General features: G+C 42.0%; 1 protein-coding gene across 1 annotated transcript in view; it reads left to right on the forward strand.

Annotated features, from left to right (window-relative positions):
* The window catches only part of LOC142214520 (scavenger receptor cysteine-rich domain-containing protein SCART1-like), a 65,646-nt gene extending 48,864 nt beyond the window's left edge, over window positions 1-16,782 (forward strand). The window contains exons 8-18 of the mRNA XM_075283468.1: window positions 203-256; window positions 6,158-6,443; window positions 7,855-7,899; window positions 8,623-8,760; window positions 12,664-12,762; window positions 12,997-13,062; window positions 13,837-13,905; window positions 14,599-14,712; window positions 15,292-15,369; window positions 16,478-16,585; window positions 16,679-16,782. Of these exons, the coding sequence (XP_075139569.1) occupies window positions 203-256; window positions 6,158-6,443; window positions 7,855-7,899; window positions 8,623-8,760; window positions 12,664-12,762; window positions 12,997-13,062; window positions 13,837-13,905; window positions 14,599-14,712; window positions 15,292-15,369; window positions 16,478-16,585; window positions 16,679-16,782 (1,161 nt within the window). The remainder of the gene's footprint in view (window positions 1-202; window positions 257-6,157; window positions 6,444-7,854; window positions 7,900-8,622; window positions 8,761-12,663; window positions 12,763-12,996; window positions 13,063-13,836; window positions 13,906-14,598; window positions 14,713-15,291; window positions 15,370-16,477; window positions 16,586-16,678) is intronic.
* The last annotated feature ends 7,286 nt before the right edge of the window (window positions 16,783-24,068 follow it).

Here is a 24,068-nt window from a genome sequence, read left to right on the forward strand (position 1 = left end):
GTAACTGAAGAAAAAGTATTACAGGAAATAGAAAACTATCCACAACTCATGAGGACTTTACTCCACTTTAACCTCTTCATAGCTTTTATTTTAGCGTTCATTTATTTTCCATTTCATATACTTTTATTACATCAGGATATTTCCAATATTGCCTAAGTCCTTATATAAAAAATACTTTTTCTCTTCCGTGTATGATATTTAGGCCAGACAGAAGGAAATCCAGTTGAGACCTGCTCCGAGTCCCGACCTTGTTCAGGTTAGTGCCAATATTTTACTTACTGATCACTGACATCTGACAAGTGATCAATAATATCTCACAGAAGAGAATATTCACTTCTTTTTTTTTTATTATATGTTTTTATTAATTTTTCAACAATAAAATAACCAGGCACACTAATCATGACAAACATGAAATAAGGATGAACAAGAATCAAAAAGAATAAGTACAAATGTACAAATATACAAAAGTCTGCGGAGGAGCAAAAAATATGTACCTTTTACCAACACAAAGTAACAGAAGGGCCTTATACAACCATGTGAAAGCGCATAAATGAGAAAGAAGGGTCCCTTCAATAAGCTACTAAACCATAGGCCGAGGATAGGTAGACAGTGTTATGTATTAAGAATAGTAGCAGGGATCAGAACAAGGCACTAAACGTGCATAAGATGAGTGTAGAAAGAATGGCAGGTGGGAGGGGAGAGAAGCGAAAGGAAGAGGGGTAAAGAAAGGAAATACAAGATAAGAAGAGCAGAAGCAGGGGGAAAAACAAGAAAGGAGGGGGAAGGAGAGAAAAGAGGGGACTATACAGACAAGTTTCTCCAAGGGGACTGTATCCTAAGGAAACGAGGATGAGATCTCGCTTTCCAACTGGAAAGTTCTTCAAAATGACAAATTTGGTTCACTTTTTCAACCCATTCTCTCTTTGAAGAGGGGTCTTGACTAAGCCATTTCTTGCGAATTTGGGAGTTTGCAGTAGCAATAAGGTAGGAGACTAGGTTGGTCTTTGAAGGATTGTAGATGGCAGATGGAAGGGAGAGTAGAACCATCGGGGTCGTGAGCTCAAAGTTCTTTATGACTGCCTCCACGTCCGACCAAAATGCTCTAATAGAGGGACAGTCCCACCATATGGGGGATAGCCAGCCAGGGTGCGATTTGCATCACCAACCGGTATCTGAGTCTGCAAGACCTTTTTTTTTGCAACCACTAAGGCGTATGATACCACCTAGAGAGAAGTTTATAATGTGTCTCCTGGAGATGGGTGCAAATAGAGAAACTGTGTGGAAAACCTGTTTTATCTGTTCCTCTGAAAGAGTCAGATTGAGTTCTTTTTCCCAGGCTAGGAGATAGGGAGGGCTTGGAGACTTGCAATGGGCTGATGAAAGTGGAGAGAACAAAAGAGGTGTTCTTCAGAAGTCTATGGCGAGCCAGAACAGCACATTCAAAAGAGGACAGATTGGTGGAGAAAGTATTTTTAGCTGTCCAACCTTGGACAGTTTTCACTACATGACATTTGAGAAGGAAGGACAAGGGTCTATTGGGGGGCAACTCTTCCAGCTTAGAGTAATCAACTGAGTAAGAAAAATCAAGTATGTCAACCAGCCTATGTTGAAGAAGGCCTTAACAAATATTAAGAGGAGAGGTGTCCAGGCAATGCAACCAGGCATTAGGAGGAACCCAGTTCCAACTGCACCAGCATATGGGGTCTGAGGATCTAACCTCGGTACCTATTGGCAGTCAGGCAACCTCTGGCGAGCACAAGGAGGACTGTGTGTCCCTCCAAAGCAGAGCTACCCCACACTATTACTGACCCACTGGCAAACCGGTCATGCTGAAGGATGTTACAGGCAGCAGTTCACTCTCCATGGCATCTGCAGACTCTGTCACGTGTGTCAGACATGCTCAGTGTGTACCTACTTTCATCTGTGAAGAGCACAGGGCGCCAGTGGCAAAGTTGCCAATCCTGGTGTTCTGTGGCAAATGCCAAGCATCCTGCACAGTGTTGGGCTGTGAGCACAACTCCCATCTGTGGACATTGGGCCCTCATACCATCCTCATGGAGTCGGTTTCTAACCGTTTGGGCAGACACATGCATATTTGTGGCCTGCTGGAGGTCATTTTGCAAGGCTGTGGCAGTGCTCCTCCTGTTCCTCCTTGCACAAAGGCGGAGGTAGTGGTCCTGCTGCTGGGTTGTTGCCCTCCTATGCCCACTCCATGTCTCCTGGTGTACTGGCCTGTCTCCTGATAGCGCCTCCAGCCTCTGTACACTATGGTGACAGGCACAGCAAACCTTCTTGCCACAGCTCTTATTGATGTGCCAGCCTGGATGAGCTGCACTAGCTGAGCCACTTGTGTGGGTTGTAGAGTCCGTCTCATACTACCATGAGTGTGAAAGCACGACATTCAAAAGCTAGCAAAGGGAAGACCAGCAACTCTCCGAAGATGAATAAAATATAACTTCAAATTATAAAAATATCATAATACAAAAAGTGATAACAAGAAAAAATAATAAAGAAAAAAAAAAACATAAAAAAACGCTACTGACACATTTCAAGATACAGTCCTATGAAAAAGTTTGGGCACCCCTATTAATCTTAATCATTTTTAGTTCTAAATATTTTGGTATTTGCAACAGCCATTTCAGTTTGATATATCTAATAACTGATGGACACAGTAATATTTCAGGATTGAAATGAGGTTTATTGTACTAACAGAAAATGCGCAATATGCATTAAACCAAAATTTGACCGGTGCAAAAGTATGGGCACCTCAACAGAAAAGTGACATTAATATTTAGTAGATCCTCCTTTTGCAAAGATAACAGCCTCTAGTCGCTTCCTGTAGCTTTTAATCAGTTCCTGGATCCTGGATAAAGGTATTTTGGACAAACAATTCAAGTTCAGTTAAGTTAGATGGTCGCCGAGCATGGACAGCCCGCTTCAAATCATCCCACAGATGTTCAATGATATTCAGGTCTGGGGACTGGGATGGCCATTCCAGAACATTGTAATTGTTCCTCTGCATGAATGCCTGAGGATTTGGAGCGGTGTTTTGGATCATTGTCTTGCTGAAATATCCATCCCCGGCGTAACTTCAACTTCGTCACTGATTCTTGAACATTATTCTCAAGAATCTGCTGATACTGAGTGGAATCCATGCGACCCTCAACTTTAACAAGATTCCCGGTGCCGGCATTGGCCACACAGCCCCAAAGCATGATGGAACCTCCACCAAATTTTACAGTGGGTAGCATGTGTTTTGGGTTCATATGAGAATTGTGAAAACGCAACTGCATAGTTCCAAGTGCATTTCTTATTATACAATGAGAAAAAAACATTTATAAATGTTCAACATGTGATTATTAGAGATGAGCGAACAGTGTTCTATCGAACACATGTTCGATCGGATATCAAGGTGTTCGCCATGTTCGAATCGAATCGAACACCGCGTGGTAAAGTGCGCCAAAATTTGATTCCCCTCCCACCTTCCCTGGCGCCTTTTTTGCACCAATAACAGCGCAGGGGAGGTGGGACAGGAACTACGACACCGGGGGCATTGAAAAAAATTGGAAAAAGTCATTGGCTGCCGAAATCAGGTGACCTCCATTTTAGACGAATAGTGGATTTCAAATCCGGGTCATATGAGAATGTGAACTTTGTGACTATGAGACAGGGATAGCTGTACAGGCAGGGATAGCTAGGGATAACCTTTATTTAGGGGGGAATGTTATTAAAAATAACTTTTTGGGGCTCTATCGGGTGTGTAAATGATTTTTGTGAGATAAACTTTTTCCCATAGGAATGCATTGGCCAGCGCTGATTGGCCTAATTCCGTACTTTGGCCAATCAGCGCTGGGTCTGCTGGAGGAGGCGGAGTCTAAGATCGCTCCACACCAGTCTCCATTCTGGTCCGACCTTAGACTCCGCCTCCTGCAGCCGAGCCAGCGCTGATTGGCCGAATTCCGTACTCTGGCCAATCAGCACTGGCCAGTGCATTCTATTGGCGTGATGAAGCAGTGCTGAATATGTGTGTTTAGCTCAACTACTCCACCGGCGTAGTTGAGCTAAACACACACATTCAGCACTGCTTCATCACGCCAATAGAATGCATTGGCCAGTGCTGATTGAAGCAGAGCTGAATCTGTGTGCTTAGCTCAACTACTCCACCGGCGTAGTTGAGCTAAACACACACATTCAGCACTGCTTCATCACGCCAATAGAATGCATTGGCCAGTGCTGATTGAAGCAGAGCTGAATCTGTGTGCTTAGCTCAACTACTCCACCGCTGTAGTTGAGCTAAACACACACATTCAGCACTGCTTCATCACGCCAATAGAATTCACTGGCCAGCGCTGATTGGCCAGAGTACGGAATTCGGCCAATCAGCGCTGGCTCTGATGGCGGAGTCTAAGATTGCTCCACACCAGTCTCCATTCTGGTCTGACCTTAGACTCCGCCTCCTCCAGCCGAGCCAGCGCTGATTGGCCGAATTCCGTACTCTGGCCAATCAGCACTGGCTAATGCATTGTATTGGCGTGATGAAGCAGTGCTGAATGTGTGTGTTTAGTTCAACTACACCGGTGAAGTAGTTGAGCTAAGCACACAGATTCAGCTCTGCTTCAATCAGCGCTGGCCAATACATTCTATTAGCTTGATGAAGCAGAGTGTGCACAAAGGTTCAAGCGCACCATCAACTCTGATGTAGCAGAGCCAAGTGTGCACAAGGGTTCAAGTGCACCCTTGGCTCTGATGTAGCAGAGCCGAGGGTGCACAAGGGTTCAAGTGCACCCTCGGCTCTGCTACATCAGAGCCGAGGGTGCGCTTGAACCCTTGTGCACACTCTGCTTCATCAAGCTAATAGAATGCATTGGCCAGCGCTGATTGAAGCAGAGCTGAATCTGTGTGCTTAGCTCAACTACTCCACCGGTGTAGTTGAGCTAAACACACACATTCAGCACTGCTTCATCACGCCAATAGAATGCATTGGCCAGCACTGATTGGCCAGAGTACGGAATTCGGCCAATCAGCGCTGGCTCTGCTGGAGGAGGCGGAGTCTAAGGTCGGACCAGAATGGAGACTGGTGTGGAGCGATCTTAGACTCCGCCTCCTCCAGCAGAGCCAGCGCTGATTGGTCGAGTTCCGTACTCTGGCCAATCAGCGCTGGCCAATGCATTCTATTAGCCGATGAAGTAGAGCTGAATGTGTGTGCTTAGCACACACATTCAGCTCTACTTCATCGGGCTAATAGAATGCATTGGCCAATCAGCGCTGGCCAATGCATTCTATTAGCGTGAACTGAGTTTGCACAGGGGTTCTAGTGCACCCTCGGCTCTGCTACATCAGATTGCTACATCTGATGTAGCAGTGCCGAGTGTGCATCAGATGTGTAGTTGAGCAAAACTGACTCAGCACTGCTAAGTCTCTGCATTCGCCTAGGAATGCATTGGCCAGCCTTCGGCCAATCAGCGCTGGCTCTGCCGGAGGAGGCGGAGTCTAAGGTCGGACCTGAATGGAGACTGGTGTGGAGCGATCTTAGACTCCGCCTCCTCCAGCAGAGCCAGTGCTGATTGGTCGAGTTCCGTACTCTGGCCAATCAGCACTGGCCAATGCATTTCACTGACAGGGATTTCCATGAAATAAAGTGACTTTTATGCCCCCAGACATGCTTCCCCTGCTGTCCCAGTGTCATTCCAGGGTGTTGGTATCATTTCCTGGGGTGTCATAGTGGACTTGGTGACCCTCCAGACACGGATTTGGGTTTCCCCCTTAACGAGTTTATGTTCCCCATAGACTATAATGGGGTTCGAAACCCATTCGAACACTCGAACATTGAGCGGCTGTTCGAATTGAATTTCGAACCTCGAACATTTTAGTGTTCGCTCATCTCTAGTCATTATTAAACCATCAACTATTGTAATCAAACCTACCCAAGGAAAAATATATTTATTTGCAAGTATGACATCCCCATAATGTATATGTTACATCAAGATTACCTAAGCTATTCCAAGTTGTTCACGGTAATTAACAAATATTAGGTTCCTCAAATCTTTATACGTGCTTCAATAGTTTCATATACAACAGCAGGTGAAATTGATTGTCAATCAGTGTTGCTTGGAGTTACATTGTGTTACTTACGTGTTTGCTTTATTTTTTTGAGCAGTGTATAAAGCAGGGTCACCTCTATAACATCTCTATTATTTTCCTCCCATCCACTATAATACTAGATAAGGACAGGATTCGTCTCATCGGAGGAGAAAACATCTGCTCAGGCCGAGTGGAAGTGTTTTACCAGGGACAGTGGGGAACAGTGTGTGATGATGCTTGGGATATCAAGGATGCAGAAGTCGTCTGTAGACAGATAGGATGTGGCTCAGCTATGAATGCTACTACAGAGGCCGCCATGTTTGGAGATGGATCTGGTCCTATATGGCTGAGTGAGGTGCAATGTAAAGGATATGAGCGAGCTCTGCAGGATTGTTGGTCTCAACGCTGGAATCCAAGTGACTGTCACCATAAGGAAGATGCTGGAGTTATATGTAATGGTATTGACTCCTTATAATGTGTCTCATTATGTATGTGTAATGTAATATATCCTCTATGGTTTCATCTTCATAGTCTGGTATAAGCAGGTTAAAGATCATAAAGTATAAGAAGTTGTGTAATAATGTTATATAGCTCCTGAATACATTATGGTAGATCTGATTATATATTATACATAAGGTCCTGAGGGAAATAGTCACTTTATCACCCATATAAATCACTATAGATGAGCTAATCTCCCAAAATGGGTTCTGGTCACATTCTCTAAAATTGGGAATCAGATTTCATTTGGGTAAAATAGAATGTGCCCAGATTGCTCTGAAGAGGTGTTTAATATACTTTTTGTACATTGACATTTTACTATATTTCCAAACAAGTCCAACTAGAGACTCTCGGCCATTGTCTTAGTTTCAGTGTCTGAGAGTGACCGATCTGAAGCAGCCAATGACAACTTTAGTCACCTTATATCTGTCTGGGAGGAGGTTACTCTGGGTCATTACAGTCCCTGACAAAAGTTCTGTTGCTTAACCATGTTGTAGAATCAAAAGCCTACTGAAGACCCTACTGAAATATTGATCAATTAATGAACACAGAAAGGCCAGATTTTGGCAAGATGAGAGTGTTGTCACTCACATAAAGTAATGTGAAAATAAAACTAATAATTCAGTTCAAATACAAAGATGTGTTTCCTAGCATTCGTCCAATTCGGCAGAAGCAGCGTTCATTGGCCGAATGCTGTACACTGGCCGATCAACGCTGATCAATTCATTCCTATGAGAAAAAGTAAGCTCACACATAACAGCAAGCTGCCAGCTCTCCTGACTAGCAAGGACGAGCCTGCAGCAAATCAATACTGGTTCTGCCACAGGCTCGTCCTTGCTAGTCTGGAGAGCTGGCAGCTTGCTGTTCTGAGGGAGCTTACTTTTTATGAGCGCAACTGCAAGCGCTGTGCAGTTAAAGCGCACGGACTCCATAGACTATAATGGGGTCCATGCGCTTTAACTGCACAGCGCTCCTCCTAAACCCTCTCCTCCTGCTACTCATGGACTTGGTGACTCTCCTTTAGTCGAATAGTGGTTTCCCCTGAAACGAACATTTTTTCCCATAGACTATAATGGGATTTGATATTCGATCGAGTAGTCGAATATTGGGGCTCTACTGAAAAACAAATATCAAATCTCGAATATTTCAATGTTTGCTCATCTCTAGTTACTATCCAAAGATATTATCTGACATATTTCTATACACATCTGCTGAATAGGAAATGTAATGGATTTGGTTTTATTTTTATATCGGCTTCTGATTTGTCATTTATAGATCCTAAGGACAATTTTACCCCGACTGTGTTGACTACAACACCAGGTAAAATATTAGGAAAAGACACAATAACAGAAATATTATGCAATAGAAATGACTGACTGGTTCTAATATAACAATGTTACTATGTAACACATGTAATACACAAAAATGTGCTCAGATGAACCCAAGGTTTTTGGGGTTCACCACCCATAAATCATTGTTATACCCCTGGTTCTCCTTAGACCCCAGTGTATAATGATCAGAGGACCTTTCCTCAGCTCTCTGGTACTCTGCGGCAGTGCACAGTCTTCTCTCCCAGTCTCTTCCTGCTTCTTCTGGCCTTCTGGGTGATGTCAGCGGCTTTAGGGAACCTCTGAGGTTTGTGTTTGGGCTTGAAATGACCCTAGAATATAATAATAGCACTTCTGATTCCTGAATTGAAACCTGCAGGAGAACCTCACTAAGCTTGTAAGACAAATCTCACAAGATTCACCTATAACTAGATAATGTATCGCTATGTGGTAACTTGTCATGAAACCATGTTGTGTTTAGAAAAGCTGCTTAACTTGTGAGACACCTCCAGTATCTGAGCATGTTCAGTCACACGGACAAGAGAGGACATATCAGTAACCACAGGTATCTGCTATAGATATGATTAATCTGATCTACAATAATACACATAATATGCTGATATGTTGTTTCCTATCAATTCTATTGTATGTTCTGCTATACATAATGGATAAATGTCAGTATTTTATTCCTGATTTTATTTCTATTTTCTTATAGTCACACATACAACACCAAGTCCAACTTCTCCTATCTCAGATGTGTTTCTTACCGTCTCCATTATCTCCTTCCTCCTTCTTGGTATTGCAGTCATTATAATAATATACTTGATAAGACAATCTAAGAGGTATAAAAAAGGTGAGAATAATAATAATAATAATAATAATAATAATAATAATAATAATCATCATCATCATCATCATCATCATATAGATGATGTCACATCTCATCTCCTCCCCCTGCACAGATCATGTCTAGAAATCCCCTCCATAGACCTCAATGAGTTGTCTCCAGTTTATTACTGCCTATGGCCATGAGACTGCTGTAAAGCAGATCACTAAATGCTGTTATCAGAGCAGAGGAGAAGCTCAGGCAAGATGGCAGCTCCAATGAGAATGTATAGAGAATAACACACAAATATCTATATTCAGAAAATAGAAAAAGGTTTTTAAAACTGATGTATCTCAGTATCTGGTTTTAATTAATACATTAAAAAAATGATGATACATCCCGACTACATACCTCCCAACCGTCCCGATTTCCGCGGGACAGTCACGATTTGGGTGACATGTCCCGCGGTCCCGGTTGGAGGGAGGTATGTCCCGATTTCAACTCAGATCTGCGTCCAGAGGACGCAGATCTGAGTTGAACACATATGCGGCTGAAGCAAGGAGCTGACACAGGTCAGCTCCTCGCTTCGCCGCTGCCCGCCTCTCTCCCTGACACACGCGGCTGAAGCTGCTCGCGTGCTCGCTTCGCCGCTGCGTCTCTCTCTCTCTCTCGCTGACACATGCGGCTGAAGCGAGGAGCTGACCTGTGTCAGCTCCTCGCTTCGCTGCTGCCGCCGGCTCCTGGCTTGTACATCGCGTCTACAAGCCAGGAGCTGGCGGCAGCGGCGAAGCGAGGAGCTGACACAGGTCAGCTCCTCGCTTCGGCTGCATGTGTCAGCGAGAGAGAGACGCAGCGGCGAAGCGAGCACGCGAGCAGCTTCAGCCGCATGTGTCAGGGAGAGAGGCGGGCAGAGAGCGGCGAGGGAGCGGAGGAGAAGGTAAGTTTAATGTGGAGGTGGAACGTGAATCTGGGGGCAGATGAAGGAGAGGACGGCATGACACTGGGGCAGAAATGGAGAGGACATGAATCTGGGGGCAGAGATGGGGGACATGAATCTGGGGGCAGATATGGAGGGACAGGAATCTGGGGGCAGAGATGGAGTGGACATGAAACTGGGGGCAGAGATGTGGGGACATGAATTTGGGGGCAGAGATGGAGTGGACATGAAACTGGGGGCAGAGATGGGGGACATGAATCTGGGGGCAGAGATGGAGAGGATATGAATCTGAGGGCAGAGATGGAGAGGACATGAATCTGAGGGCAGAGATGGAGAGGACATGAATCTGAGGGCAGAGATGGAGTGGACATGAAACTGGGGGCAGAGATGGGGGATATGAATCTGGGGGCAGAGATGGGAGACATGAATCTGGGGGCAGAGATGGGGGACATGAATCTGGGGGCAGAGATGGAGGGACATGAATCTGGGGGCAGAGATGGAGGGACATGAATCTGGGGCAGAGATGTGGGACATGAATCTGGAGGCAGAGATGTGGGGACATGAATCTGGGGGCAGAGATGGAGAGGACATGAATCTGGGGGCAGAGATGGGGGACATGAATCTGGGGGCAGAGATGGAGGGACATGAATCTGGGGGCAGAGATGGAGGGACATGAATCTGGGGCAGAGATGTGGGACATGAATCTGGGGGCAGAGATGTGGGGACATGAATCTGGGGGCAGAGATGGAGAGGACATGAATCTGGGGGCAGAGATGGAGGGACATGAATCTGGGGCAGAGATGGAGAGGACATGAATCTGGGGGCAGAGATGGAGGGACATGAATTTGGGGGCAGAAATGGAAGAGGGACATGAAACTGGGGCAGATGAAGGGTGTATATGAAACTGGGGGAGAGATAGAGGGGGGACATATAATTTACGGGTGACTGTAGGAGGATTATACTGTGTGCGGGCACATGAAAAATTAACGAGTGGGCGGGGTCAACACAAAAGTGGGCGGGGCTAAATTTGACGCGGCGTGCTATGCGCGCCGCACATTTTGTCCCTCTTTCGGTTCTTCAAAAGTTGGGAGGTATGCGACTAATATATTAAAAGTTATAATACTTATGGTTTTGTAAATAAAGTATTATACATTAAGTTCTTGCTTTCCATATATGATGTCATTGTACATGGAGGGTAAAGGGACATCTTTGTCGTGTTTTCTTGATGTGTTCTCTCTTCAAACTGTATATTCTGTCTGATCTACTCTGTGTATATGACTTACAGTATATAGATGTCCGAGCATTAGTTCCTATACATACAGTGTTGGCCAAAAGTATTGGCACCCCTGCAATTCTGTAAGATAATACTCATTTTCTTCCAGAAAATGATTTCAATCACAAATTCTTTGGTATTATTATCTTTATTTAATTTATCTTCAATGGAAAACCACAAAAAGAATTGTCAAAAATCCAAATTGGATATAATTCCACACCAAACATAAAAAAGGGGGTGGACAAAAGTATTGGCACTGTTTGAAAAATCATGTGATGCTTCTCTAATTTGTGTAATTAACAGCACCTGTTACTTACCTGAGACACCTAACAGGTGGTGGCAATAACTAAATCACACTTGCAGCCAGTTGAAATGGATTAACGTTGACTCAACCTCTGTCCTGTGTCCTTGTGTGTACCACATTGAGCATGGAGAAAAGAATGAAGACCAAAGAACTGTCTGAGAACTTGAGAAGCAAAATTGTGAGGAAGCATGAGCAATCTCAAGGCTACAAGTCCATCTCCAAAGACCTGAATGTTCTTGTGTCTACCGTGCGCAGTGTCATCAAGAAGTTTAAAGCCCATGACACTGTGGCTAACCTCCCTAGATGTGGACGGAAAAGAAAAATTGACGAGAGATTTCAACGCAAGATTGTGCGGATGGTGGATAAAGAACCTCCACTAACATCCAAACAAGTTCAAGCTGTCCTGCAGTCCGAGGGTACAACAGTGTCAACCCGTACTATCCGTCAGCGTCTGAATGAAAAGGGACTGTATGGTAGGATACCCAGGAAGACCCCACTTCTTACCCAGAGACATAAAAAAGCCAGGCTGGAGTTTGCCAAAACTTACCTGAGAAATCCAAAAATGTTTTGGAAGAATGTTCTCTGGTCAGATGAGACAAAAGTAGGAAAAGGCATCAACATAGAGTTTACAGGGGAAAAAAGAGGCCTTCAAAGAAAAGAACTGGACTGCTTGACCGTGTGCATGGCATTATGAAGTCTGAAGACTACCAACAAATTTTGCAGCATAATGTAGGACCCTCAGAGGTCATGAGTCTTCCAGCAGGACAATGACCCAAAACACACTTCAGGTCAGCACTAGAAAATGGTTTGAGAGAAAGCACTGGAGACTTGTAAAGTGGCCAGCAATGAGTTCAGACCCGAATCCCATAGATCACCTGTGGAGAGATCTCTTGATGGCAGTTTGGAGAAGGCCTCCTTCACATCTCAGGGGGGACCTGGAGCAGTTTGCCAAAGAAGAATGGTCTAAAATTCCAGCAGAGCCTTGTAAGAAACTCATTGCTGGTTACCGGAAGTGGTTGTGCGCAGTTATTTTGTCTAAAGGTTGTGCTACCAAGTATTAGGCTGAGGGGGCCAATACTTTTGGCCGGCCCATTTTTGGAGTTTTGTGTAAAATGATCAATGATTTGACTTTTTTTTTTCATTCTCTTTTGTGTTTTTTCATTGCAAGAAAAATAACTGAAGATATTAATACCAAAGAGCTTGTGCTTGTAATCATTTTCTGGAAGAACACGAGTATTATCTGACAGAATTGCAGGGGGGGGGGGCGATACTTTTGACCAACACTGTATGTCCAATAAATCCTTCTCATATACTGCATACAGATGAATGGGAATACTGGAGGACATTGTGTCTGATGTGAGATGTTTCATTATTTATGGAGACCTGTGGATTTCTTCATATATATTCTTTGCTCAGTCCTCAGAAATGTCACTTCAGCTCCATCCCATGACCCGATCTATGAAGATGTGGAATTAAAAATTATGGTAAAAAGACAGAGCTTGTCCCAGAGATCTGGTAAGTAAATTGTAATTATTCTATGTAGTAATATCTACAAGATAAAATCCAGGCTCCTACTGTATGTTACTGAGTAAATGTAACACTGGGTGTTTATCTAGGATTATTATTACTTGTCGGGGTGATATAAAGTGAGGCTTCTAATAGTCCCAAAAATATGGCAAGTCTCCAACATCGCTGACTAACTTATTACAGTATTCAGTATCTGAAGAGCTTGTGCATTGTTTCCTGCAGTTGATCATAAAGAAAAATTGGAATATTATACATCTGAGGACAGAAGTGATGAGATACGTGAGGAAGGTAATATATACTGGAGATGAAGTTGTGTTTTATATAGAAAAGCTCTTAGCAGAGAGCTGCTTAGTAGAGATGAGCGAGTAGTGAAATATTTGAGATTTGATATTCCTTTCGAGTAGCCCCTCAATATTCGACTACTCGATTGATTATCAAATCCCATTATAGTCTATGGGAAAAAATGCTCGTTTCAGGGGAAACCACTATTTGACTAAAGGAGAGTCACCAAGTCCACGAGTAGCAGGAGGAGAGTGTTTAGGAGGAGCGCTGTGCAGTTAAAGCGCACGGACCCCATAGACTATAACGATGTATAACATGCAAAATAACACGGCGTATACGATCCTAACTCCCATTGAAATCAATGGGAGCTTTTACGGCGCGCAAACTTTCACACACCATATACGTGCCAGATCACAGGGCACGTTACATCATGCAAAGGCAACCATATTCATAAACAGAAGTGGTGTAAGTGATGGAAGAATCTATGGCAGTCCTGGGGCTCTTATAGACACAAGGGTAATATACACTGGTCTTGGTGAATTTCCTACAGGATGTTTATGACAGTGTCCATAGCAGATATATTTGTGCATAGTTATCTCATTTCTAGTCTTGTATAAAATGGAAGTTTTTGTTGTATTTTTGTTTAATTTCTAAGAAACAAAATCTATATAATAAATCACTTTGTAATATTGGAATTCTCTTTATTAATCCTACTACAGGATATTAGTTGTCTAGTCTACTTATACATCTATTTGCCTGTACTGAACCTTTCATTCCTAGGAGCTGAGAGTGACCGGATTCCTTCATATGATGATGTAGACCTCACAAATGATGGAGAGAATTCACCAAGTAAGTCTGCTTATTAGAGATGAGCGAACACTATTCGAAACAGCCGTTTCGAATAGCACGCACTCATAGAAATGAATGGACGTAGCCGGCCGGTTAAGCGGCCGGCCACCGGCAAAGTCTGCGTGCCGGCCGCTTCCATTCATTTCTATGGTAGCGTGCTATTTGAAACGGCAGTTTCCAATAGTGTTCGCTCATCTCTACTGCTTATCATTAAGGAGATGAAATTGTCTTTAATATCTCGATGTTTAACCCTATAGTGGCTATAATGTCAAGCTTATCATCAGAGGATGGAGCATTAAGCAAACTATATATAAATGAAGGGGAGTCACTATCAGCCGCCCTGAACAAGGATAGTCTTACAAAGCCAGAGGAGGAAGCCTCTGTCTTGAGCGGTGTAAGAAGGGGAATACCTGGGCAGTCCAAAAAGGCTTCTGGGAAAAGATGCTAGTAAAATAGCCTCAGGTTACAGATGAAAGCATGCAATGTTATATTATTTAACCCTTTAGTGTTTATCATTTATTATATCTATCTCTGTCGCTGCTATGACTGTATATATACTGCATTTTTTTCACTAAATTGTTTATAACTGTATAATGGCTGTCTATAACGCATGTAAATATACATAAGTAATATGTTTCATTATTTAAGGTTTATTAAAATAAAAAATCATACTATAGAATTTTTATACTTTAGTTTTCTCTTTAGATAAGACTTCAGAATATGACTACGATGACGCTGGATTATCTTATGAGAACAATGATAGATCAACCGCTATAGGTGAGAGAAATGGAAAAGATTTACTGAGATGTGTGTATAAAATACTGTTTGGGACAAAATATTAATACAATGTAAAATCATTGTATTATATATTACCTTGGATCCTAAACTTTAGTAACTACCTGTAAAACAAGATGTCTAGATGATCAGCTGCTCCCAGAAGACTTGGATTCCCGAATTATGCGTGAACGTTTATTTTAGCTATTGGCTCACAAATTGTTCCCCCACTTTATGTATCCTCATATGTCTGAATAAACTGATTTAAAAGGGGTAGCCATAACATTTTCTAATGTCCAAGTAGTTAAAATTCTGCTCACATCATGTATTATGAGAGTGCAAAAGCTGTCCACATAGGATAGGGGGCAAATCCCGTGCATGCGCTGTACACTAGGCCCAGATTTGCATTGCGCATTGGAGGATTGCTGATGGACATGCAGTGAAGATTAAGAAGAGGAGGATGTCTTAGCAAAGAAGGGGCAAGTAAAGCAGAAGGAGGTGGAATACTGGGGATGACAGTGCTGTGCTTGGAGCACAGGGGGAATGCTCCCTGTGCTCCGTGCACTGCATTTGCTTATAAGAAAAATGTGTTGTTTTTTTTCAAAAATGCAGTTGAAGAACTAATGAAGAAAACTAGGACTAGAATAGACTTTCTAAAGGCCATTCCAACATGTTGTTGGGAAAATTTGGGTAAATCAAATGATAGATTTGCTTTAATATCTCCCACATAAATGTATTTTCAATAGTACCTTAGTGCCCTGCCCATTTTTCTTGTTTTTTTTTTTCCTGGGCTCCTGTCTGTAGTCTACTGCCTGGCCATTGCCTCTGATTGTTTCTGTCCTGGGGTCCTGTATGTAGTCTGCTGCCTGGCTATTGTCTCTGACTGTTTCTGTCCTGGAGTCCTGTCTGTAGTCTGCTGCCTGGCTATTGCCTCTGATTGTTTCTGTCCTGGAGTCCTGTCTGTAGTCTGCTGCCTGGCTATTGCCTCTGATTGTTTCTGTCCTGGGCTTCTGTCTGTAGTCTGCTGTCTGGCTATTGCCTCTGATTGTTTTTGTCCTGGGCTTCTGTCTGTAGTCTGCTGCCTGGCTATTGCCTCTGATTGTTTCTGTCCTGGAATCCTGGCTGTAGTCTGCTGCCTGGCCATTGCCTCTGATTGTTTCTGTCCTGGGCTCCTGTCTGTAGTCTGCTGCCTGGCTATTGCCTCTGATTGTTTCTGTCCTGGGCTTCTGTCTGTAGTCTGCTTCCTGGCTATTGTTTCTGATTGTTTCTGTCTTGGGCTCCTGTCTGTAGTCTGCCTGGCTATTGCATTGTACTAGGACCCTTTTAGCTGTGTGAGCCGGGTTATATGTGCCCACACAGAAGCAGATGTCAGGTTGCAGTAAGATAATGTAAGGGGATTGGGGATTGAGAAGATGAAGCTTGATAGTGATTGGCATGGCTTACTGTTGCCCACTGTTTCTACAGTATATAAATAACCTACCAGTATATTATATCAATTCTTAGCTAGGTTGATATACAACTGTATAAAATACAGTGACTGTCCTGTGCTATACCAGATGCACTGGGGGCCAAAATTGTATTTTTCATTAATATATAATGGTTTATGTTTTATTGGTTATTCTGTATGGAGTGCAGGATGTCATCCTATATATAATGGGATTGGTCAGTAGTAAAACAGTCCAGTAGTGATATATAGTATCAGTCTATAACATTGTACTGTATATAAATGTCACAACTGATCAATGAAAAGCCTAAAACATAATGACTATATAATAACATGTCCTTGTATTATCACCAGAAGACCCTGGATATGATGATGTGGATACCGATGACTTGTCTCAGCCTTTATACAATGATGGAGAAGCCGATATACATGACCATAAAGAGCTGGGACCATCTGGGGAAGGTTTGTACATGTACTATATAAGATAAAGCTTACACTGGAGCTGTCCATGTCATGTGTAAAGATTTCTATCTCTTGTGTCTTTCCTGTTCTTAGACTCCATTCCCCTGAGTGATGAGCAGAAGGTTTCCATAGACAACAACCAGGACAAGGTTCTTCTCTCTGTGGACCAGGATTATGATGATTCCATGTCTGCATGACCAATACCAGATACTGGTGGATTACATTGTATATAAATGTATCACAAGAGGAAGACTAGAGAATAGAGTGTCACTTATATCTTAGTACTTTATAGTGTTTAACCCCTACAAAATGGTAGATGCCGTACATTATATGACTGCTGTAACTAATCCAATGACTCCATATATGTTGCCCTGGACGGTTATATGTACATAGACATTTTTTTCTTGCAGAGCTTTTTCTTTGCTAGTTATACCTGATACCTTCTGGTGATGTGCCGGCACAGGTTATGGCCATGACATAATAATATCTGGTTATATAGATTTTTACTTTCAAAATAATTTATGACCATTTTGTTATTGTAAAAACATTAAAAAAATTATTTTTAGTTAGATTTTATATACTATATATGGTGGCAATACCAATGGCTAACATAACAGACATCTCTCGCTATGTAGGCAACAAACGTGTGGGCTGATGACCCATTTATAGGAAGTCCAGAACTCGCCCCAGGCTCGATTGGTAGATAGACTGTAAATCACAAACCATATAAAAGTAACCCTAACCATGCCAACACAAAATGACCACATTCAGGAGTAGACACGACTCCTGTGCCGTACAATACAGCCAGAGGGTGAAAGGGTGAGGACGTAACATTTATATACTGAATTTTACTTTACTTTATTATTACATTGTAGAACTGTGTAATTCTGTAAGATTAATTGCAGGCATACAAAAATTCACTGATTTTAAACAAATGTGTGTATATTAGAAAGTTCACAGAGGGACAAATGACACTATCTGCCCCCAAAAAATAAACACATAAAATTTCACTTTTATTGATATCCTTTAAAACCAATCCAAAAAGTAAAACAAAACGATTGTGTTCCACCTGTTCAGTCCATACAAAAGTGAAGAAATAACTAGGGAGGGGCAATTGTATATACACCTATATATGCCCTATAGGATATTGAAACCCTCACTCCCTAATAAACCACAGTGGCTTTTTTCCAAACAGCAACTTGTGAACAGAACCCAAAGCGTGAACTGCCAGCAAATCCCCCCCCCCCCCTCTGAGGTTACTGGCCTATTGCCACACCAACAGAGAGGAGAGAGGCACTGACAGTCAGGTCACCGTACAAATGCTGAACTGGATGATAAGTCCACTGACTAACTGGGAATTTATGACTCATAATTGCAGGCATACTTAACAAATGATTTCCTTAATGTAATAATATTAATAAATGATTTTGTGATCATTTGCTAATTTTTTAACTCATCTTGACCATCTGTAAATGGTATCTGAGTTTTCATCAAATGCTGAAATTTTGAGGGTCTTGCTGGGCAACTTGTCCTCTGGCTGTATAAGCCTTCATTTTCTATAGCTTGTAGCCCCATTATGGCTGGAGCACATTTTACATTTGTCTCTCAATAAAGAGAAGTGTTCTCCCTCCTCCATCCATTATTATTACTACTGGCTTTGTGATCATTGAGAGCTGTTTGCAGAGGTGTGAAGTGGTTAGGAGACAAATCAGTCCCCCTTTCCATTTACTATGTGAAGAGAGAAGAGACCCTACCTCCCCCTCCCCTCATTGTGAATCTGTCTTGTTTCATAGTCATAACTAAGGATGTAACGTCCCTTCTAACAGGGAGTGAATAGCAAATTAGCTAGAAGCCGGAGATTTCTCAGGAAGAAAACAGCAACATTTTTTTTTAAAATAAATAAAGTACATTACATTTTATGGCAATAAATGGATATCCAGCACTCTGATGCTTCTTTGTATAAAAAATATAACCTTTATTTCGGAGACATTCTTGAAACCATGACTAAGATGTAAAACCTCGAAACGCGTCGGTTTTTTGTTTCGTTCCACCATCCCGTCTGCATCCCTGCATGTCCTGTATATACGCTGATTTTAAAGGGAGTATGTCTCCGAAATAAAGGTTATATTTTTTATACAAAGAAGCATCAGAGTGCTGGATATCCATTTATTGCCATTTCCTCACCACCTTACTGGAAGGCTCTCCGTGCATCACTTTGATTCTTCTCCGGTCTCACCGCATCAAACAAGTAAGGAAAAAGGAATTTTTTCTACATTATATATTGCGAGGCTGTGACTACATTCTTGATTGAAAGATTTTACATTTTAATCCAGAATCATATGCTCTATTAAATGAGACTAAGTTGGCTGAAAAAGTTAGTGGCCATTAAAAGGAGAATATGAAACAGTCATAAGGAAGTTGCTGGTTGGACACAAGAAGGCAATCTGTATGAGATATCTCTCTTCATTGTATATAATATCATGAAGCACCACCTTATATCTTCCTCATAATGTATTAGATATTGTTAGCCATAACATTCAAAGAAGCTGACAGAGTAGCCCTGTTGTATACTGTGTCCGTATGCAGCTGAACAGGTTACACCAATGGTTTGTCCAATGCTGTCTGAATATGGCCTTAGTGTATACAGATATATGTGAGTTATCACTGGTAAATAACTGTTACCAGTATTTACAGAGATCAGGGCTCAAGGCTGATGAAGCCAAATACAGGATATATACATTCATTTAGCCCTTAGTTAAAACATTCACAAAGGATTAAAGGAGAAAATCATCTCACAGTTTGTTATACAATTTCTTCTGAGCACAGAAATACCCCACATGTGTGGTAAACTGATTTTTTGACACATGGCAGTGCACTGAAGGGAAGGAGTGACACAGGATGTTGGAAAATTCCAGATTTTGCTGGAATAGTTTTTAGGTGCCATGTCTCATTTTCAGAGCCCCCATAGTACCAATATAATGGAAACCCCATAAAAGTGACCTTGTTTTGAAAATTATACCCCTCACAGAATTTATCAAGGGGTATAGTGAACATTTTGACCACACATCTGTTTTACAAATTTTAACATTGGGATGAGTAAATGAAAAATTACTAAATTGTCCCCAAAGTTTTCATATTCACAAGGAATGAAAGGAGAAAAAGCCCCCCACAGTTTATTAAACAATTGCCCCTGAACACGGCAATACTCCATATGTGGTTATAATCTGCTGTATGGGAACATGGTGGGACTCAGAATGGAAAGAGCGCTATTTGGCGTTTGGAGGGCAGATGTGGCTGGAATAGTTTTCAGGTGCCATGTTGCATTTGCAGAACTCCAAAAGTACCAGTACAATGGAAACCCCTCAAAAGTATCCTTGTTTTGAAAACTACACCCCTCATAGAACATATCAAGGGGTATTATTCTGGGTACCACAATGTTATACATGTCGGTATATACTGCAGTTTGGGCACACAGCAGGGCACACCTTCCGTCACCTGTCCTGCACCCCCTCATGCCATTCAGTGCATATTCCTCAGCATCTTCAGTCTTTGGATCCCAGTGAAGGTTAATATCAGTATTTTTTTACTTTACTGCACCTCCCCGAACCTCCACTTATTGCACTTTGGGATCTGAAGAGACTTCTAATAGTGTTTTGTAAATTGGGAACCCAAAAATCTCCTGTTTGGCCAAATTTGAGATTTTTGGAAAATTTGTTACAAACCATTATCTCTGCTAAAAACCTTTTACCGTCACATTCTGAGAATGGGGACAATAAGTTTATTAAAGAGTGTTTTTAGAAAGCTGCCCGATAGAGATGTCTGATGTGTAGTACGGCAAGCAACTATTGTGTTCTTATTTTTGCTTGTTTTCATCCATCCAAATACATATCTTTACCTCTTGGAACTGTTTGCCAGTTTTGAATATTGTATCTCAGCCCCCAGCAATGGTCATCCTCATAAAAAGTAAGTCTCACATCTAGTAAGTTCAGATATCTCCAGCAGATTTATACCATAAGCTCTTTATTGTGGAGAAAAGCTGAAAGTTTATGTGATCTCAGATTTTGAGGTTTTACATAAACCACTTTTCTGTTTACGTCAAAGACATTTTCCATAGATACATACATGAGCTGTGGTTTTCTAGAAGATGTTACATGTAGCGAATGGGAAGGAAGTGGGGGGAGGGTCATAAAGAAGCAGAAATGTAAGTGCGCAGCTTTCTATGTGACCACTAGTGATAAGCGTCCCCCACATTATCTACATAGGCCAACACTGCTGGTAGAGACCTCCTGTATATCACATATCCCACTGATATACTGTATATATCAGCTAGAAGAAGATATGTAACTGTGCAGCTTTCTATGTGATCACTAGTGATATATGGGGTAACTTCTAGTAGAGACCCCCAGTTCTTGCCCATCGCACTGATACATAGAAGCAGTTGTGATGTTCTCCTGTTATGTCTGGTGGAGTTCATTATCATCATCGTCATTAGAGATGAGCAAATTGAATTTCAGGAAATATTCGATTCACATTGAATCTGGATTTTCTCACACTTCATGGTAACAAATTGCATAGGCTCAGGTCCCTATAATGTAGTGGCCATATTAGGGAAAGTTTGTTGCATAGGGAACAGGTGTTAGTTGTAACTGACAGCTAACACCCTGCTTCATAACCCAGTCGGAGCACAAACATGACCTCAAGAAAACAAAAATTTTGAATAAAAAAACAAAAAAAAACCCATGACCTCGGAATCCAAGGGGCTCCGCTACACTACATGTCCCAGTCGGCACGTCCTGCGGCGTGATTGGTGGTGCTGACACGGCCGGTGTCAGCATCAGGTGTACCTGGGCAAGTGCCGGGGCCCAAACATACGGGGCATTTGGGAGTGTTAGAGAACAGTATCAGCCATTGCATATAACTGACACCTGCAAAGCAGCCAGTGAAGGGGTTGGTGGGTTTGGATGTTGTGCCCCTTTAAATGTATTGGCCCTGGATGTTGCAGTGGTTCCCACTCATGTATTACAGTAGGACTCAGCAGAGGTATTAATAAAAGCATACAGGCCTTGGTGCTCACAACCATCAGCCATGTCTTATCTGTAGATTTCAGCAGAATTTACATTTCATTTTGCTTCTTTATTTGGGTACAGACTGCATGAAGACCAAGACAACATGTCTGCACGCACAAGCTTCCCATCATTCCCATCCTCTGTCGATTTGCCCAACCTAGTAATTCTGCCCCTTCTGTGCACAGTCTTTTCACAGTATCCTGACCATGTGGCCTCACTGATTCAGTCCATTGTACTGGGCCGTCCAGATATAGGTCATGTTGTATTTTGTCCCATTCTAGATTTTGCTAATAAATAGGGTTGAGCGATCGGGATTTTTTAGGCGGGCTCGAGGTTGAAGGTTATTTCCCACAATGCTTCGCTACTGTCCAAGCATTGTGGGAAAAGCTAACAATGTTAGCTACTAGAGATGAGTGAGTACTATTCGAAAATTGCCGTTTCGAATAGCACGCTCCCATAGGAATGAATGGAAGCGTCCGGCGTCCGGCCGCTTAACCCCCTACGCGTCGGCAGCGTCCATTCATTCCTATGGGAGCGTGCTATTCAAAACTGCCGTTTCGAATAGTACAAGCTCATCTCTATCTACTACTACTACAATGTACAGTAATGGAGATGTAGCAGTATCTACTATTCTGTTTCCTCCCTGCTGTGCCGTATACTGGACTCTGCTACACCTGCATTACTGTACATTGACTTGTCTATCTACTCTTCTGCTTCGTCCCTGCTTTACAGTATACTCAGCTCTGCTACATCTGAGATCTATCTACTCGCGAACCTCAGCCATGGCTTATTATATGGCGAGTGCCTCGTGATTAAAAAACAATGTTTCATGGCCATTTAAGTGTTCCCTTGTTCTTTCTATGCATTCTAAGAATTTGTATGTATTTTTTTTGTTAACTTTTTATAGCTTTTGAAAACGAGCTTAGAAAAAAAAAAAATCCCATTGACTTGCATTAGGATCGGAATTGGGATCGAGATCGGGTTACAATGGAAAATGATCGGAAATCAGATTTCAAAATTGATCCTGAAATTTCAAGATCCCTACTAATAAACCTAATCTGCAATGGGGGTTGAATAATTTTGATTGTAACTTTTTATAGGGCAAGGGGGTGAGATGATTGCAGCTGGCTCCCCAACGCATGTAGGACTTCACAAGCAGAGTCAGCTTTAGCAGAGGGGGGGACATAGGCAGCTAGTACGATAACATGTGATAGTTCCCTTGGTAGGTAATAAGGTCTCATGCTCATGGTTAGTAGTTCAATATCCCTGTATTCACAGAATGAATTAAAAAATGTTAATAAAATATAGTATAAAATGTATCAACGACACAAATACTGGCAGAAAATCCAAAGTTCTTTGAAAATTTAGTTACTCTTTAAATGTACTTTTATCTTCTAAAAATCTATTGTTTTTTTGTTAACCAGGCAGATCCAGGAGATATTTTACACCATTTCTATGAAATACCACAAGTCTTTGCTTGCTGCTTTTGCTGGCTTGTGGTTTTGGTTATTAGAGAAGAGAAAAATGAGAAAATACGACAAAAATGTAAAGATGTGTTAAATGGATTGTTCCTTTAGTTCCAGAACCAGACAGAAATGACATGACATCCTATTGGGATTATCCGTGTATGTACTTTATGTTATGCATTGTGGTAGCACATACAGGCACATTTCTTCATCTGGATACAGGTGCTTATCTGTATCTATGTACCAGCGGTATTACTAATAACCAGCAACATCCTCTGACGTATCACCTAAAAGCTATTTTCTCCTACAGATTGTCGCTTTTTATTCATACTGAATTACACTCTGCAAAAAAGATTTCTCTTAAAAATCCTGTTTTAAAGTTTTTGCTTTTAAAGAAGGTTTGTCACCATATTAGATAGGTTAGATTAGATCTGGTTAGATAGGTCAGGTGTTACTAGAATATTACACCTTTTTTCTCATAAAAATGTGTACCTCCATTGCCAAGATATTAATTTATTTCACAACATATATTGAGCACTGAGGACGACTCCATTGCACCAAACAGCAAGGCCCCACATTGCTTTAATATGCTGATACTCCTTAGACCCTACAGTATAATAGGTGAAGGCCCATGGGAGGTGTAAATAGTAATAATAAAAAAAAAATATTCATATTCCCCTTCCAACATCCTTTTCTGAGCCTCCTCAGATAACATGACACTTAACTTGCCCGCCCATGTCACTGTCGAGGCCCAATCACAGGCCTTGGTGGTAACCCCAGACACATGATGTCACCAAGGAGGTGGAGAGAGAGTGCTGGACTCTGTGAGGAGGCCCAAAACATGTAAGGGGTATGAATGTTTTTTTTTTACATCTCTCATGGGCATCCACCTATTATACTATGCAGTTTGAAGACTCCCTAGAGTATAATAATGCCACTTTCACTTTTACA

Source organism: Leptodactylus fuscus, chromosome 7 (assembly GCF_031893055.1).
Source record: "Leptodactylus fuscus isolate aLepFus1 chromosome 7, aLepFus1.hap2, whole genome shotgun sequence".
NCBI classification, from domain to species: Eukaryota; Metazoa; Chordata; class Amphibia; order Anura; family Leptodactylidae; genus Leptodactylus; species Leptodactylus fuscus.